Source organism: Brienomyrus brachyistius, chromosome 14 (genome assembly GCF_023856365.1).
Source record: "Brienomyrus brachyistius isolate T26 chromosome 14, BBRACH_0.4, whole genome shotgun sequence".
Classification (NCBI taxonomy): Eukaryota; Metazoa; Chordata; class Actinopteri; order Osteoglossiformes; family Mormyridae; genus Brienomyrus; species Brienomyrus brachyistius.
The window spans coordinates 8,570,033-8,587,008 of record NC_064546.1 but is presented as its reverse complement, the minus strand read 5'-3'; the positions used below and the strand labels follow the sequence as shown (position 1 = coordinate 8,587,008).

The 16,976-nt window shown below is 41.4% G+C and overlaps 1 protein-coding gene across 1 annotated transcript in view; it reads left to right on the top strand.

Moving 5' to 3' along the window:
• Window positions 1-12,960, top strand: part of tecpr2 (tectonin beta-propeller repeat containing 2) — a 75,196-nt gene extending 62,236 nt beyond the window's left edge. Inside the window, exons 18-20 of the mRNA XM_048974921.1 lie at window positions 2,793-2,934; window positions 10,357-10,506; window positions 11,644-12,960. Of these exons, the coding sequence (XP_048830878.1) occupies window positions 2,793-2,934; window positions 10,357-10,506; window positions 11,644-11,792 (441 nt within the window). The 3' untranslated portion in view covers window positions 11,793-12,960. The remainder of the gene's footprint in view (window positions 1-2,792; window positions 2,935-10,356; window positions 10,507-11,643) is intronic.
• Window positions 12,961-16,976: the final 4,016 nt, after the last annotated feature.

Here is a 16,976-nt window from a genome sequence, read left to right as displayed (position 1 = left end):
GAGGCATTGTACATATATAGTGTGCAGTCAATCACAAAACCAGTTGCCATCAGCCAATAGCATTCACTGACAGAAGCATCATGAGCCCACCCCAAACTGTCAAAACTAGCCCCATGTCAAAGCTCAAGCACAAAAAATTCTGTCAAGCACAGAGAGCAACTGCAGGTAATCCACTTGGCATGCAATGATAACTATCAAATTGAAAAGGATAAAACTTTTATCCTTCTCAAATGAGTTTTTACTGTGCAATCAAATTTCACATTTACACTTGCAAGATATTTATGCACACAAAATGTTCAAGCTTACAGTTTGTATTTTTCACATTGCGCTTGCGTGCCCTGTAGTTTTGAGTTTAATGTGGTGCCATACTACAAGCACTTTGCTGATGCTTATGTGTGGAAAGCATAGCTACGGATCACACAGTGACCGCGGAGTGTAATATAGTGATAGAAAATTCAGTTGGAAAATACAGGCAATATGAAGCATTAATTCCCACTTGTGGGTAGGATGTGTGATAAAGAGAGCCCTTCACACTTTTGCAGTTTAGGGGCAAACACTGGGGGTGACGTAAAAAGGGTAAAAAAAAAAAGATGAATAAAGTAGTACCTTTCAAATGACACTGCGGGGTATTCCACGAAGTAGGATTACAGGAAAGTATGACTTATTTCAACTAGTCTGGCTCATTTAAATGGGAGTTCCGTTCCATCAACATGTCTTAAATGAATTCCCCCTGAGCTACCACGGTAACTTAGGCAAGTGAATAAGTCTGCTCCGGACCAGGTTAACTGTCTCACTTAGTTAAGTGTTGTCACAAAGAACGCCCGTCGTGTGGGAACAGGTTCCTCAACAGGCTAAATAGATGGCACCTGATCATCGGCAACAGCGAAGCCAGAAATCATAGCGTGGGTGGGCCAGCAGAAAATCAGAAGGGCCGGTCTCAGAAGAATTTACTTGATGACAAAGGCACACTACAGAGGCAAACTACATACTTTTTTAATCAGTTAATGACCTGTGGCATTACTAAGACCAATGAGAAAGAAAGATCAATTTGCCTTGCACCAGCACATTTCCTCAAACTGATCTAACCATGCACCCACATACCTGTCAAACATATAGTTTTATTGTACTATATTGCTTGCCATGAATGCTGAATTGGTGGGCCTGACTTCCATCTGGATAGGTGCAGGACCACCCGGGCCTACCCATGCTGCCGCAGTAGATCACCAGGTATTCCAAATTTGGGGAACTGTACCACGCAACAATTTTCACACCTGTGCAAAAATGCCTCCCTCCATCTCTTTTCTTTGCCCATGATTCAGTCCAATCTGTTAAGTAAATTGTGAAGCCATTCAGCGGCATGACAGAGCCTGGTATATCGGCATCTCAAGTAAACATAAAGTGTAGTAGTGTCTCTTGTCCGTCATAGCCGCTGACCAGGAAAATTCTAGGCAGTGGAGGCTGGTGGTAACAGCATTTCGGTTTCACCTGTATGCCTTCAATTCACTTGCATATGCACAGAAAACAAGATACACCCTGGTTGCCAACACAAACACACACACACAGGGACCTTCCATTCAATTCTATGGGAAAAATTCTAATCCCAACAATGACAACCTTAACCTCTACCTAGTCCTAACCTTAACCATAAGTAACCAGACAAAATACAAGACTTCTAGTTTTTTTGATTGCATTCACAGATTTTTATAAAATTGAGTTTCTGCTTCTAAGAACTGAAAAAAGGTCCCAACTATGTCACAATAACAGTTTTTTTTCACATTATCATTTTATATACATAAGCACACACACATGCAGGCATGCACAGTCATGCAAGTAACTGCCTGATGCACCTGTATGCTCTGTGTTTGGGCAGAAGGTTTTGAGGGATAATCTTTTCTAGGCTGTGTCAGGGTGGTAGCTTCCACTTTCTGATAACTGTACCAAATGGGCCCCCTAGGACATTACAGGAGTTGAATATTTTCTTGCATCCTTCTCTTAATTAATTTGTTTTACTTTTACTTCTTTGGTATACTCTTTACTTTTTCACAGGTGTCCTTCAAATTCACAGCCTGAATAATGATCCTTTAACTGTGGTGTTTTAATCAGAAAATATGGCAGCTGTTTAAGTTATTCACAGGCTGAGGTCAGCTGACAAGCCTTATTAGGACATGTTTTTGTCACCTGTGTAAACATTGGACTTACAACACAGAACTGAATACCTGTGCAAACAGCATATTTTATTTACAATTTTTTGTCAGGAATATTATATGTCACATTAATTTAAAAAAATGTATTACTCTATGCATCTTGCTGTCCAACTGACCTATACAGTATGTTTCTCCCAGATAGATTTTTGATAATTTTTAAGGAAATATACATTGTAGCAGTAAACACTTTTTAGCTGACTGGATAGTCCCCTAGCAGGATATTAACCTTCTGGATTCTTCCCTACTTTCCAACTATGGCATCAGACATGCAACAATAAACATGACAAGCTATATGCCCCTTTCATCTGTGCAATATTAATTCCCCCTTAACTCCCATGTTGCTTGTACTGAATGTATTGGGAACCATTTTTGTGATGGGCTGGCATCTAGTCAGAGTGTTACTTGCCTTTGTCATTGACTTCGGGCTCAGAGTGACCCTGTACTGAATAAGTGGTATTTAAGATGCAGGGATGTTTGATATTAGGATTGTGCTCTATAGTGAAAACTGTTATTTTCCACGTTAAATAATGGTGGATAATTAGGAGTCATAACTTAGCTTAACACATTTCATATTATTTGTCTTCACAGCCAGTCGGGGTGCATTTGGTTAATGTGCACACAAGTCCCAATGACCGCATGCTGTGGGCTCTGGACAGCAGAGGCAACGTACACGTGCGCACTGGAATCACAGAGGAGATGCCAGTGGGTACGCATTGGGAACATATTCCAGGTAAGTTACTTTAAATCTCCTTGTGTAGTACCTAAAAGAAACTCATGCCACACTCACACGTTACACACACGCTCACTTAAATACACGAACTCGTGGCCATAGGTGGAAATTAGCGGGAGAACATTTCAAGCTGGATGTAAGGAAGCACTTCTTTACACAGCGTGTAGTCAGAGTATGGAATAGCCTTCCTGATAATGTAGTGCAAGCTGAATCCTTGGGTTCCTTTAAATCAGAGCTAGATAAGATTTTAACGACTCTGAGCTATTAGTTTATTTCTCCCCAAGCGAGCTTGATGGGCCGAATGGCCTCCTCTCGTTTGTATAGTTCTTATGTTCTTATGTTCTTACAAACATTGGCATATTGATGCACATTCCATGCAGTGTATATACAGGATGAATATTTTTAGTAAGATTTTAAGAGCAATTGTGACTATTTCGAATGGGGACAACAAAGTTTGGTTTTATTAATAAAGCATTGAGTGATTAATATACCTTATTCATTTTTTGTGACAGCAGGTAGCATAGTGGCTAAGACAGTGAAATAGTACCATTGAGCAAGGTACAAAACAAGGACAAGGAACAAACAGGTCTGGTGGTCTGGTGAAAATATCCAACGATAAAAATTGGTGGAAAAAAATCAGTCTGGAGTATCAGCTAAATTAATATACAAGTACAGCAGCACTGAACCTGAGAATTTTTTTAGGTATCTGTAGATTTCTTTCTGAAAGTGTTTTTCTGCAATTCTGATTGCAATAGGTTAAATTTATATACTTGGATAAGTCCATACATACTGTCACGATCGCGGCGATTAGAAACGGGCGATCGAGCGTGTAGGCGGGAAAGCAGGAAGCAGGCAGGCAGAATAAGGGGTAAAACGGGGATTTAATGTTGTAGCGCGGACTGGGAAACATCTGACGCAGACTGAAAACAGCTAACATCAATGACAGACAATGAACTCAGGCAAGACATGGACTGAAATAGACAGGACTAATCAAAATAACTCGACACAGCTGGGTACGATCAGGGAAGCACACGTGGGTAAATCAGGGGGCGTGGCACACACGAGGAGCGGACGAGCCGGGCATGACAAAACCCCCCCCCCCCCCAAAGGCGCGCTACTACGGGCGCGCCCAGGAAGGGGCGACGGATGGGACGAGGGAAACAGGATCTGGAAAAGAATAACAGTCAACGAAGGACGGGAAACAGGACTGAAGCACAAAACAAAGCTAGCGACAGGACATAAGACAGGACCTGGCAAAGGATCGGGAAGGCGGATAGACAGGTTAGGAAGGGTGAAACAGGAGGAACAAAAGGACCGGGAGTGCTTGGAGGGAACACTGGGGGACAAGGAGCAGAGAAGAGTGGAACAAAGGGACGAGGACCAAAGGACAGAGGCACAAACACAGGAGCATAGGGAGATAAGGAGGGGGAACCACGGGGAGTCCGAGGGAGCCCCAGTGGGTGACGGGAGGCAGCCGGAGGGGCTGCAGGCGGCCGGGAGGCCGGAGCAGAAGGGGACCCCGGAGGGGCAGAGGAGGCAGGGCGAAGGACTGACGGAGGGGCCGAGGGTGGCAGAGGGAGATCCAGGGAAGGGGACAAAGGAGCTGGAGGGTCCTAGGCGAGGGCAAGGAGAGGGGGGGAGCCGCAGCAGACGGCGACGTCTTCCGACGCGCTGAAGATGGGGGACCCACAGGCGACTGAGGAGCCACCATCGGGGAGCCCGCAGGCGACCGACCGGGCACCGGAGTGGGGAGCGAGGCAGGGCGACGAGGCCATGGAGGGGGACCCGCAGGCGACAGCCGACCTGGAGGGCCAGGACCCGCAGGCGCCGACCGAGCCCCAGCGTAGGCAAGGGAGGGCGAGCCAGGGGGCAGGGTGGGAGGGACCCCAGCCCTGCGTCTGTGTCCTCTCCCCTTACGGGACACAGACATCAGGGCCCTTGGCCGGGGTCGAGCTTGCCGGGGTGAGGGCGTAGGAGTCACAGGGGGAGAAGGGACTGGAGTGGGGCCAGGGACTGGAGCTGCAGGCTGCAGAGGGGGCGCCTGCCCGGGAGAAAGCGGCGAAATCCCTCCCTAGCTGCGCGGCAGGCTGTTCTCCCTCTGGGGAGTCCCCTGTGGCCGGTTCCCCCATCACCCTCCAGTAAAGTCCCTGGAGGGTGAAGAACCGATTGGCGATGGCCAGGGGCTCACCCGGAACCTCCTCCTCCTCGCTCTCAGTAGGGAGCCATAGCCTGGCGAGAGAGCAAGCTCCCAGGCGGATCGTTGATGCGTCCGGGATTCGCTTTCCTCTGCTCTTCCTCTTCCTCTTCGTTTGGTCTGTTATTCTCTCACGATCGCAGAGATTAAAAGCGGGCGATCGAGCGTGTAGGTGGGAAAGCAGAAAGCAGGCAGGCAGAATAAGGGGTAAAACGGAGATTTAATGTTGTAGCGCGGACTGGGAAACATCTGACGCAGACTGACAACAGCTAACATCAATGACAGACAATTAACTCAGGTAAGACATGGACTGAAATAGACAGGACTGATCAAAATAACTCGACACAGCTGGGTACGATCAGGGAAGCACACGTGGGTAATCAGGGGGCGTGGCACACACGAGGAGCAGACGAGCCGGGCATGACACATACTGCACTGGGCATCTTTATAACCATGTTATGGAAATTTTGCCAAATGGGCCAAAATAAATTTCTGAAATATTTTTCCTCTACAGCAAATGGTACAGTTTAAACTAAAAGTTTATGTATATGTGTAAGTGAAGGAAAGGTTGTGAATGTGTTTCTTTGACTATATTCTCAACAAATAAATGCCTTTTTAACACTATTATCACTGCTATCATGATAAGATACCCGGGTAGCGTCTTACGCAGTGCACATCTCGTTTGAGATTTATCTGAATCCTGGTCCGTTTGCCAAGGGGCTGGGAAAAAAGTAGTAGTTGGTTCTCGCAGAGATTAACAGGGTTTCCTAGCTTTCCGTTCAAGGTCTCTGGAGATTGTGCTGAAATCAGACAATAAAAAAAAAATAAAAAATTTCAAGTCAATAACCAAGTTCTCAGGCTAACAAGTATTATAAATTACTAAGTTAAAACAACAAACTCATACAATAACTCACTGGTTCAACTCTACAGGTGACATCCACGTTTCTTTAGTGAGTCTGGTCTAATTTGGTTGATAAGAAAACCTTTATTCTCTTACTTTTTCCTAATAGCACCAAAAAGATGTTCTCCCAATGTTATGAAACAAAGCAGAAATCAGTAATACCACAGTAAAAGTAGAGTGAGTTATTTTTTTAGTTCTACTAAAATGGACTCCTGAACTACTAATTTAATTTAGAAATAGTCACAGACCATAATACAGCAGATTAACACTTCTGTCTGTAATCAGAGAGTCTGATCAAACTGCTTTTTATCAGGCATAGATGTTGATCTCTCAGTATGAGCCAGTGGATCTTAGCTCACAGGACTAATTAACAAGACAGGAAACAGCTGGTGACATCGGGATTCCACACGAGGTAAATGAGGGGGCATGGCACATGGGAGGAATGAACGATCGGATCATGACACTGTGATTATCTCGGAATAACTGCACTAATCTAGATCTGAGATACATTAAATGGTGTGACAGGGTCTGCTTCTCTCCTTAGAGCCTGCCTCCATCTCAGGTTGCAAGCGTTCTGGAGTTATAGTGGACTTGGCATCACCTTCTGCCGTCGTGCTCTTTGTATGCATTAAAACATAAAAATAAAAAGAACTGGAGCTAGAATGGATGCCAGAGAAATGGGCAAGCTTCAAGATTTGAGTGACTTTGACAAGGGACAAATTGTCATGGCCAGGTGGTAGGGTTGGAGCATCTCTGAAATGGCAAGGCTTGTGGGGTGGTCCCAGTCAGCAGTGGTGAGTACCTACTGACAGCGGTCAGAGGAGGTAAAAACCATTAAATGGGCGACCAACTGTTGGACACCCATAGTTCATTGAATTCACAGGAGCAACAGATGCTGTTCTGTCTAGTACAGAGTGACAGAAAGGCTACGGTGGCACAACTGACAGGAAATTGTAATGCTGTGCACAAACTCACTGTATCATGCACTCTACTGGTTTTGGGGCTGTACAGTCGCAGTTTGAGTGCCCCTGCTTACACCTCGCCACTGGTGAAAGTGGTCACACGATCATTGGGATTGGAACTGGGACCAGTAGAAGAAGGTTGCTTGGTCCAATGAGTCCCGTTTCCTTTTACATAATGTGGATAAGTGGGTACATGCGTGCCATTTCTCTGGGGCACAAAGCTGGGAAGAAGGCAGTGTGATGCTCTGGGCAATGCTTTGCTGGGAAACCCTGAGTCCGGCCAAACTTGTGGAGGGCACTTTGATGTGTGACACCTATCACAACTTGCAGACCACATACATGCTATGAGACTGAAACTAGAAACTGTAACTGGATGGAGTTAAATAGCAAAACAGTTGAAGAGGCATGGGAATTTATTAAAAGCACATTGTTGCAAGTGCATGAGGACTTCATTCCTGTTTCCAGCAAAACTAAATCTAGGAAACTAGAAAAATAGCATTGGAGGCTAAGGATGACAATAAAAGTTTCTTGCAATATTTTAACTCCATAAGAGCTCTAAAAGCTGAAATCACTAATTTGCAGGATAAAAATATATCGCCAGTGTGAGGAAGCAATAAAAAAGGCCAATAGAATGTTGTGTTACATCTCTAGATGTGTGGAGTTTAAGTCAAGGGAAGTGATGCTACAATTATATAATTCCTTTGTAAGACCCCACCTAGAATATTGTGTGCAGGTTTTGTCACCATACCGTAGGAAGGACATTGCTGCCTTGGAAAAGGTGCAATGTAGGGCTACGAGAATGATTCCTTGTCTTAGAGAAATGTCTTATGAGTAAACTGGATGGAGTTAAATAGCAAAACTGCTGAAGAGGCATGGGATTTTTTTAAAAGCACAGTGTTGCAAGTGCAAGATCGAGGAAACTGCAACCAAGGTAGTTTACTACAGAAATTAAGAATAAAGTCAAGAGGGAATGGGCTTTGTTCCACAAATGGAAAATAACTAATGATTTCAAAATAAAGCAGGAGTATCTAAATCTACAGGTTGAGTTAAAAAATAACATTAGAACCACCAAGAGGAATTTAGAAAGGAAGATTGCGTTGGAGACTAAGGATGACATTAAAAGTTTCTTACAATATTTTAACTACAAAAGGGCTCTAAAAGCTGAAATCAGCAATTTGCAGGATAGTAAGGGCCTTATAATTAAAAATGAAATTGATATAGTAAATGAGTTTAATGATTATTTTACTCGGGTGTTCACAGTAGAGAACATGAGTAACTTACCACCATTTAGTACAAATACAGTGGCGTCTATGGCCAATATATGTATAACTGAAGCTGATGTCATACAAAGCCTAGCTAAGCTCAAAATAAATAAATTGCAGAGCCCTGATGGCATCTTACCTATAGTTTTAAAAGAGATGAGGGATATTATTAGCCAACCTTTAACTTTACTATTCCAGAAATCCTTATCTGCTGTTGTGGTATCTTCTGATTGGAAGCATGCTAATATACGGTCCATGTTCAAAAAAGGGCATAGACGTAATCCAGCAAACTGTAGGCCAATCAGTTTAACTTGCATAACTGGAAAAGTAATGGAAGCTATAATTATGGAAGAGAAATTGATCACAAAAGGCCTACGATGTGATCTACTTAGATGTCGAGAAGGCCTGTGGATGTTTTCCCCCACAAATGGCCCTTGCTTAAGCTCAAAGTTGCAGGGATTTTAGGAACTGTAACAGCTTGGATCAAAAACTGCTTAACAGACAGCAAGTAATTATTAGAGGCACAATGTCACAGTGGGCCTGCGTTCATAGTGGGGTACCGCAGATTTCAATTTTAGGACCACTATTGTTTCTAATTTACATTAATGATATTGATATCAGTATATTCAGTAAACTGTTTAAATTTGCAGAAAACACCAAGGTGGGTGGTGTAGCAGATACTGATCTAGCAGCAGAGAGGCTACAACAGGATCTAGATTTAATTAGCGACAGGGCTGATACCTGGCAGATGAAATTTAACATGTAAGGTTGTTGGGGAAAGCGCCCGGCGTTTCCACCCCAACTCCACATTTATGAGACACACACAGGTTACAGTTTTACTTGCAAGGGTACCCACACTCTCTGCAATGCAAACTACAGCAGAATGTGTTACAAAGGGTGGTTCCCCTTGGCTTCTTTATTTATAGTCAATGGGGGGCGCAAGAGAGGGAAGTGAGATTCTTATCTAAGTAGGCAGCTGTTAACCACTTACTTAGAGTACAATAGCTAAGAGTATGTGGCTAGAAGATAAGAAATAACGTATACATATATATTTACACTCATTGCTGATCATACAGAAATGATTAACAACTGTTTCTTCAACCTAACAAAGGTAATCCATGCAGGGAGCAGAAATATAAAGTACAGATATTTTATGGGTTCCATGATTCAATCCAACTGATTACGGGAAAGATCTCGGTGTGTATGTTGATGCTTCCATGTCCCACTCTCACCAGTGTGGGTTAGCAATAAAAAAGGCCAATAGAATGTTGGGTTAAACTCCACACACCTAGAGATAAGTTAAGTGATGTTATGATTATATAATATATAAGTTAAATGATGTTACGATTATATAATTTAATGGTAAGACCCCACCTAGAATATTGTGTGCAGGTTTGGTCACCATACCTTAAGGACATTGCTGCCTTGGAAAAGGTGCAACGTAGGGCTAAGAGAATGATTCCTGGTCTTAGAGAAATGTCTTATGAGGAGAGCTTAGCTTAGCTGAATCTGTTTACCCTTGAGCAAAGGAGACTAAGGGGGGACATGATCCAGGTATATAAGATTCTAACAGGTCTGGATGCTGTTCAGCGAAAAGACTATTTCAATATTAGTTTAAACACTAGAACACATGGCCATAAGTGGAAATTAGTAGGAGAACATTTTAAAACGAATTTGAGGAAACACTTCTTTACACAGCATGTAGAGTATGGAATAGTCTAAGATTTTAACAATTCTGAGCTATTAGTTAAGTTCTCCTCAAACAAGCTTGATGGGCTGAATGGCCTCCTCTCGTTTGTAAATTTCTTATGTTCTTATATGTGGCCACTTCATCTTACAATTTAAGGGCTTAAAAGATATGCTGCTGACATACTGGTGCCAGGTACCACAAACTTTCTGTCTTCGTTTTTGTTGAATCTGTGCCTCAGTGGATTATAGCTAATTTGGCTGCACATGAAGGACAACATCATAATAAACAGGTGGTCAAAATGTTTTGGCTCTTCAGTGTATGTGGCTCATTTTAATTATATACTGAAAAAAATCAATTATAATCCAATTTATCATATGGAGAATACTCTGTTTTTTTTTTTTTTTACATTTTAGGCCTGCAGGCCAGTCATCTTGTTCTAAGCGTAAGGACTGTGTGGGTGCGCTGCCCTAATGGGGAAATAGCCCGGCGCTATGGGATCACAGATAAGAATCCAGCTGGTGACTACTGGAAGAAAATCCCTGGCCAAGTTAGCAAGCTCTCCGGTAAGTGATGCAAATTCAGGCCGCTATTTTAAATTTTTTTGTCCATCTTCATCAGTTACGTTTGTTGTGAGGTTCCTTTTATTTTATATGTCATGGACTGATAGATTTGGTAAATATTTCCCCTGTGATTTAGGTGAAGTGAATGCAACATTACTGCCTGGTTCAACCCACATAGGCTGCAGCCCATGTGGGATTGATGTCATGATCTAATCCAAATTTTTATATGATTTCTATACTGTGAATCTTTCTATACTTTTAAATATCTGTGTGCACACTTGTGTGTTTATGTGTGTGTAAGTTTGGGGTCACTTAGAAATATCCTTGCTTTTGAAAAAAAAGGAACATTTTTTTGTATATTAAAATACAATCAGATTGGTAAAGAAATAGCGTGTAGACATTGTTAATGTTATAAATGACTTTCATAGCTGAAAATTGCTGTTCATTGTCAGCAACAATTAGTCCTGTGTTCCAGTTTAATGTTGTGTTTGCTAATGCGAGTTATGCAATTATTTTAAAAGGTTAATTGACCATTAGAAAACCCTTTTGTAATTATGTTAGTACACATGAAAATTGTGCTGATTAAAAAAGCAAAAAACTTGGCTTTCTTTGGACTAGTTGAGTATCTGTAGCAACAGCAATTGAGGGTTCAATTACAAGCTCAACTTGGTCAGAAACAATTAACTTTCTTTTGAAACTTACCTTTTTCTATTCGTGTTCTAAGAAATGAAGGCTATTCCATGCAAGAAATTGCCAGGAAACTGAAGATCTTGTACAATGTTCTGTACTACTCACTTCACAGAGCAGTGCAAACTGGCTTTAAGCAAATTAGAAAAAGGAGAGGGAGGCCCCAGTGCACAACTGAGCAATAGGATAAATATATTAGATTGTGTAGTCTGAGAAACAGACGCCTCATAAGTCATCAAATGGCAGCTTCATTGAATAGTACCTGCAATAGACCAGTCTCAACATCAACAGTGAAGAGTCAACTACAGGATGCTGGCCAAACTTTTGAAATGTATATGTACATTTTTTTTAATGATCAGTTGAATTTCAGTGTTGAGAAGCAGTTTAAAGATCAATGATATTAGTCATGTGAGTGGTGTCTCTGACTAATGGAGTTATGTTTCTACTTAACAGTGACTCCTGAAGATGAGTTGTGGGCTATCAGTCTCTCCGGCAGTTTGATTTGCAGACTGACAAAGACACTGCAGCACAATGTCTGTAATTCAAAGGTCAGTTTAGGATGCCTAAATGATGATTTAGAAGAAGAGTGGGAAGTGATCTAAAAAAAGAATTCAACAGTTCTATATGATGCACTTACCAACTTTTTGGTGACATTTTATGTACTGTGTAAATATCATGAATACACTCACACACACACACACACACACACAAATGTCCTTTCTTGTTAAACTTTGCACTTCTTAATATTCCATCAGTCTGCTTAATTTTGGTGTTTGTCCTCATTTTATGTCTTTTATGTCAATAAAACCAGGTGTGGCACGACTTTAAAGTAATAATTTTGCTCATGAATACACTTTTATAAGTATATAGTACACAATAACCTGTTTCCTCTAGCTCTATGCATGTGCTTCACAAAAACATAAACTTTGCTAATGAGATAAATAAAAAATATGTAAGTATGAAGAAACTACAGTAAAATGAGAATTAATCATTTTTGTTTTATTTGAGAATTAAGTTAAATCCTGTGATTTACTGTTTTTCACTTTGTGGTTGCCATATTGTTCTGTTGAGGAATTTTATTCGTATTTATGGTACCCATTGTAAAAATGTGTATTTTCAAGTCCTATTCAATGTGTTTGTATGCTAATATATACTGTAAACATTAATATTTTAATGTAAAATAAATGTCTTGTAAATATCAACTGTATAACATTTAACACAGAAAATTTCAATGCAGTAAATTAATGCATCATCTTAATTATCACATCAGTATGAGTAGGCTATCCATTCTTTGTTTTTCTTATTCTTTCTTGTTCCTCATTCTCTTTCCCTGCTCAATAAAATCTAGCCTTTATGCCTAATTTCACACGCATAATCAACACAGCTTCAAATCAGAAATTTAGCAACTACCCTGTCCTGATCCGCATTGGCGGTTCTGAAACAGCTGATGGTCATTTCTGGTTTGATTGTAATTATACTGTCATCACTTGGCTCCTCGTTGTGAAGTTTTGTGAATCGCTCCATTCCTGTGATTAGGCCTACTGGTGCCTGTGTTACCAACCCTTGTGTGACAATGCTCTGCCTCTTGGATTTTGTTTTGGACTCAGTATTGCACTGGTGTGTTCTCAGCACCTTGCCTCATTACCTGTCCCGTCTCTTGGATTTTGTTTTGGACTCCCCAGTCAGATCTTTTCTGATCTCTTGCCTGTTTCTCGATTTGCAACTTTAGATTGTGATTTAAATAATAAACGGCAATGAATAGTTCTGTGATTGGATCCGGGTCTCCATCATTACACATAAATTCTGTCTTTTAAAGCAAGTGATTTTATTTTTATTGAGAAAGGTGAAATTTGGATCTATAGTCACTTTTCTCCTTTCTTAAATTAAAGTGGCATATAGAGTCAACTGTAAAGGGTGGTAATATCTGGACTTTAATGCAGGTAGTATCTGGTATTTTAATTCAAAAAAGTAATCCCATACAGATTCTAAATTATATGACAAAAATGTAATTGGTAATGTAATCCTTTGGATAATTTGAAAGGTGTAATCTAATCTGATTGGATCACTTCTATACATTGACCTGATCTAATTTCTGTTTAATGGTTTCACAATATTGTCATACAGTAGGCTTTTAAGAACGGACAACCTATACCCAAAAAACCCACAGCAAGGCTGATTGAGTTAGTGGAGCACACCACATGAAACTATTTTGTTAATATATGTGAGTTGTGGAAGAGATTAATGCTCTCTCAGACATAACTTCAAGTGTTGGTGAAGAAAGTGACAGCTCAGCAGCTGCAATATATCTTAAAGAAAAGAAGATACTGTGGATAAACCATATAAAGAAATTGGTGTTGTCTCTCTGGTTTGGTAATCTATAGTGTAACATGTAGCAGACTTGTGCTGTGTACTGTAAACTCTGCAGAAAACTTGTGTCAACTAAAACTGGAACACAAAAAATATTTTATCAACTGAAGCATTGCCATCCAGTATAACATTTAATCGTATACAGTAGGCAGGGTGGCCTGGTCTTGTGCATACTTCTGGCCTATGTTTATAATGCCATTAAAAACACACACACAAATATAGGTATTCTTTTTTTAACTCCTCATGTGGTAGGCAAAGGTATTAGTGTATGTAAACGTCAGTTATAATGGTAGTCCGCAGCTAGGGTGTGCTGTAAGTTCGTGAACTACTGCTTTAGATGGTTTTGGGCAGTCTGCAACATGTTTTAAAATCAAAATTAAATCTGGCTCACTGATGAATCATTTTCCACAGAGACTACAAAAAAATATTCACCATTGCTAATCAGCGAACCCCCCCTCCCCCAACCTGCCGCCACCATAGTCTACAATTATCACCAGCTGTTTAGTATATCAACAACAACAACAAATTTATTTTTGTATAGCGCATTATCACAACATCTCAAACGTCTCAAAGCGCTTTACAGCATCCGCACCCAGAGCCCCCAGTGAGCATGCCAAAGGTGACAGTGGCAAGGAAAAACTCCCAAGAAGGAAGAAACTTTGGGAGAGACCAGACTCAAAGAGGGAGCCCATCCTCCAGGGGCCGACAGGGCTAGTCAAATAGGAGAGATGGTTAAGTGCCAAGTCACACTGTCCAAGTCATGAGATTTGAGAAATAACTGGAGAGCAGGGAGGTGATGACAAGCCAGTGCAGAGTCTTCTTCCAATCGCCAGGACAACTAGAGGTAAGGCAGCGGGACATACATGGAAGATGAAACAAGCAGAACAGCGAGCTGGATGCAAGGACGTCACTGGTAGTGGTGACGTCACATGTAGCAGGTTGTGCTTGATCGATTGAGGTCTCGAGACAGCACCCCCCAGGAGCAGTAGGGGAAATAAAATGTACAATTAGTCAAAGTAGGGGAGGCTATACATAGTGCTAACAGCTAGGTGAGTGCAATATGAAGTGCAATGTGCAAGCTCCAGCAGATATGGCTATGGCAGCATAAGTAGGAGGGAGAAGCAAGTGGGAATGCAGGCATGGGGAGTCCCTGAAATGTCAGCACTCCAATTCCACAAGGGATTGTGAAGCTAGAGTGACAGCACTGACAGTCCTGTTTATCCAAAGCCAATGGCACTGATCCCCACCCAGCTCTACACCTCACACTATAGGTCTGACTGGGAGTGAGGAGTTAGCTAGAGCTAGAACTAGTGTCCCTATACGTTAAACTAAACAGGTGTGTTTTGAGTCTAGACTTGAATATTGAGAGTGAGCCTGAAATCCGCACATCCGGTGGAAGACCATTCCACAGCTGAGCTCTTTCTACCCTAGGCACTAACAGATATCCCATGGCTTGAGAACGAAGCAAGCGTTGAGGGTTGTATGTGGTCAGCAGATCGAGGTATCCTGGTGCAAGCCCATTCAGTGCTTTATAGGTTAATAGCAGTATTTTATAGTCAATTCAAGACTTAACTGGCAGCCAATGAAGGGAGGATAAGACCGGTGTAATACGATCAAATTTTTTAGTGTTTGTTAGAACTCTGGCTGCAGCATTCTGTACCATCTGAAGTTTATGCAAGGATCCAGACGGGCAACCCGATAGGAGGGCATTACAGTAATCCAGTCTGGAACTTACAAAAGCATGTATTAATTTTTCTGCATCATGAAGTGAGAGCATCTTACGAAGCTTGGCTATGTTCCGTAGATGATAAAACACAGTTCTAGTAATACTTATGATGTGAGCATCAAAATATAGATCTTAATAAACAAGAACGCCAAGATTTCTAACCACCATGTTAGGTTGTGTAGGAAGGCTACCAACGTTGAGGTGGTGAAACTTATTTCTTGCAGCTTTGGGACCAATTACCAGAGCGTCTGTTTTTTCTGTGTTTAACATAAGGAAATTTTTTGCCATATCTAATAGACAGACTTCTAACCGAGATAGTAGTGATGTATTATCAGGGTTAACAGATATGTACAACTGTGTATCATCTGCATAACAATGAAACCCAACACCATAATTTTTAATAATGTTACCAGGATGTAGCATGTATAGGGTAAACAGTAGCGGGTCCAGGACTGATCCCTGTGGGACACCATATTTAACTTTGGTGGCCTTGGATGATTCATTGTTCACATGGGCATACTGATAGCGATCATTTAAATATGAGCAGAACCAAGAAAGTGATGTCCCGTAATATTGTTTTTATACATCATTTTACATCATTTTCTTTCTTCTAAAAAAAATCGTCCCATCAAGCTCATTTTGGGAGAGCTTAACTAATAGCTCAGAGTTGTTAAAATCTTATCTAGCTCTGATTTAAAGGAACCCAAGGTTTTAGCCTGCACTACATGAGCAGGAAGTCTATTTCATATTCTAATTACATGCTGTATAAAGAAGTTTTTTCTCAAATTGAGTTTAAAATGTTCTCCCGCTAATTTCCACCTATGGCCACAAGTTCTAGTATTTAAACTACAAACCGGATTCCAAAAAAGTTGGGACACTATACAAATCATGAATAAAAACTGAATGCAATGATGTGGAGGTGCCAACTTCTAATATTTTATTCAGAATAGAACATAAATCACGGAACAAAAGTTTAAACTGAGAATATGTATCATTTTAAGGGAAAAATATGTTGATTCAAAATTTCATGGTGTCAACAAATCCCAAAAAAGTTGGGACAAGGCCATTTTCACCAGTGTGTGGCATCTCCCCTTCTTCTTACAACACTCAACAGACATCTGGGGACCGAGGAGACCAGTTTCTCAAGTTTAGAAATAGGAATGCTCTCCCATTCTTGTCTAATACAGGCCTCTACTGTTCAATCGTCTTGGGCCTTCTTTGTCGCACCTTCCTCTTTATGATGCGCCAAATGTTCTCTATAGGTGAAAGATCTGGACTGCAGACTGGCCATTTCAGTACCCGGATCCTTCTCCTACGCAGCCATGATGTTGTGATTGATGCAGAATGTGGTCTGGCATTATCTTGTTGAAAAATGCAGGGTCTTCCCTGAAACAGATGACGTCTGGATGGGAGCATATGTTGTTCTAGAACCTGAATATATTTTTCTGCATTGATGGTGCCTTTCCAGACATGCAAGCTGCCCATGCCACACGCACTCATGCAACCCCATACCATCAGAGATGCAGGCTTCTGAACTGAGCGTTGATAACAACTTGTGTTGTCCTTGTCCTCTTTGGTGCGGATGACATGGCATCCCAGATTTACAAAAAGAACTTCGAATCGTGACTCGTCTGACCACAGAACAGTCTTCCATTTTGCCACACTCCATTTTAAATGATCCCTGGCCCAGTGA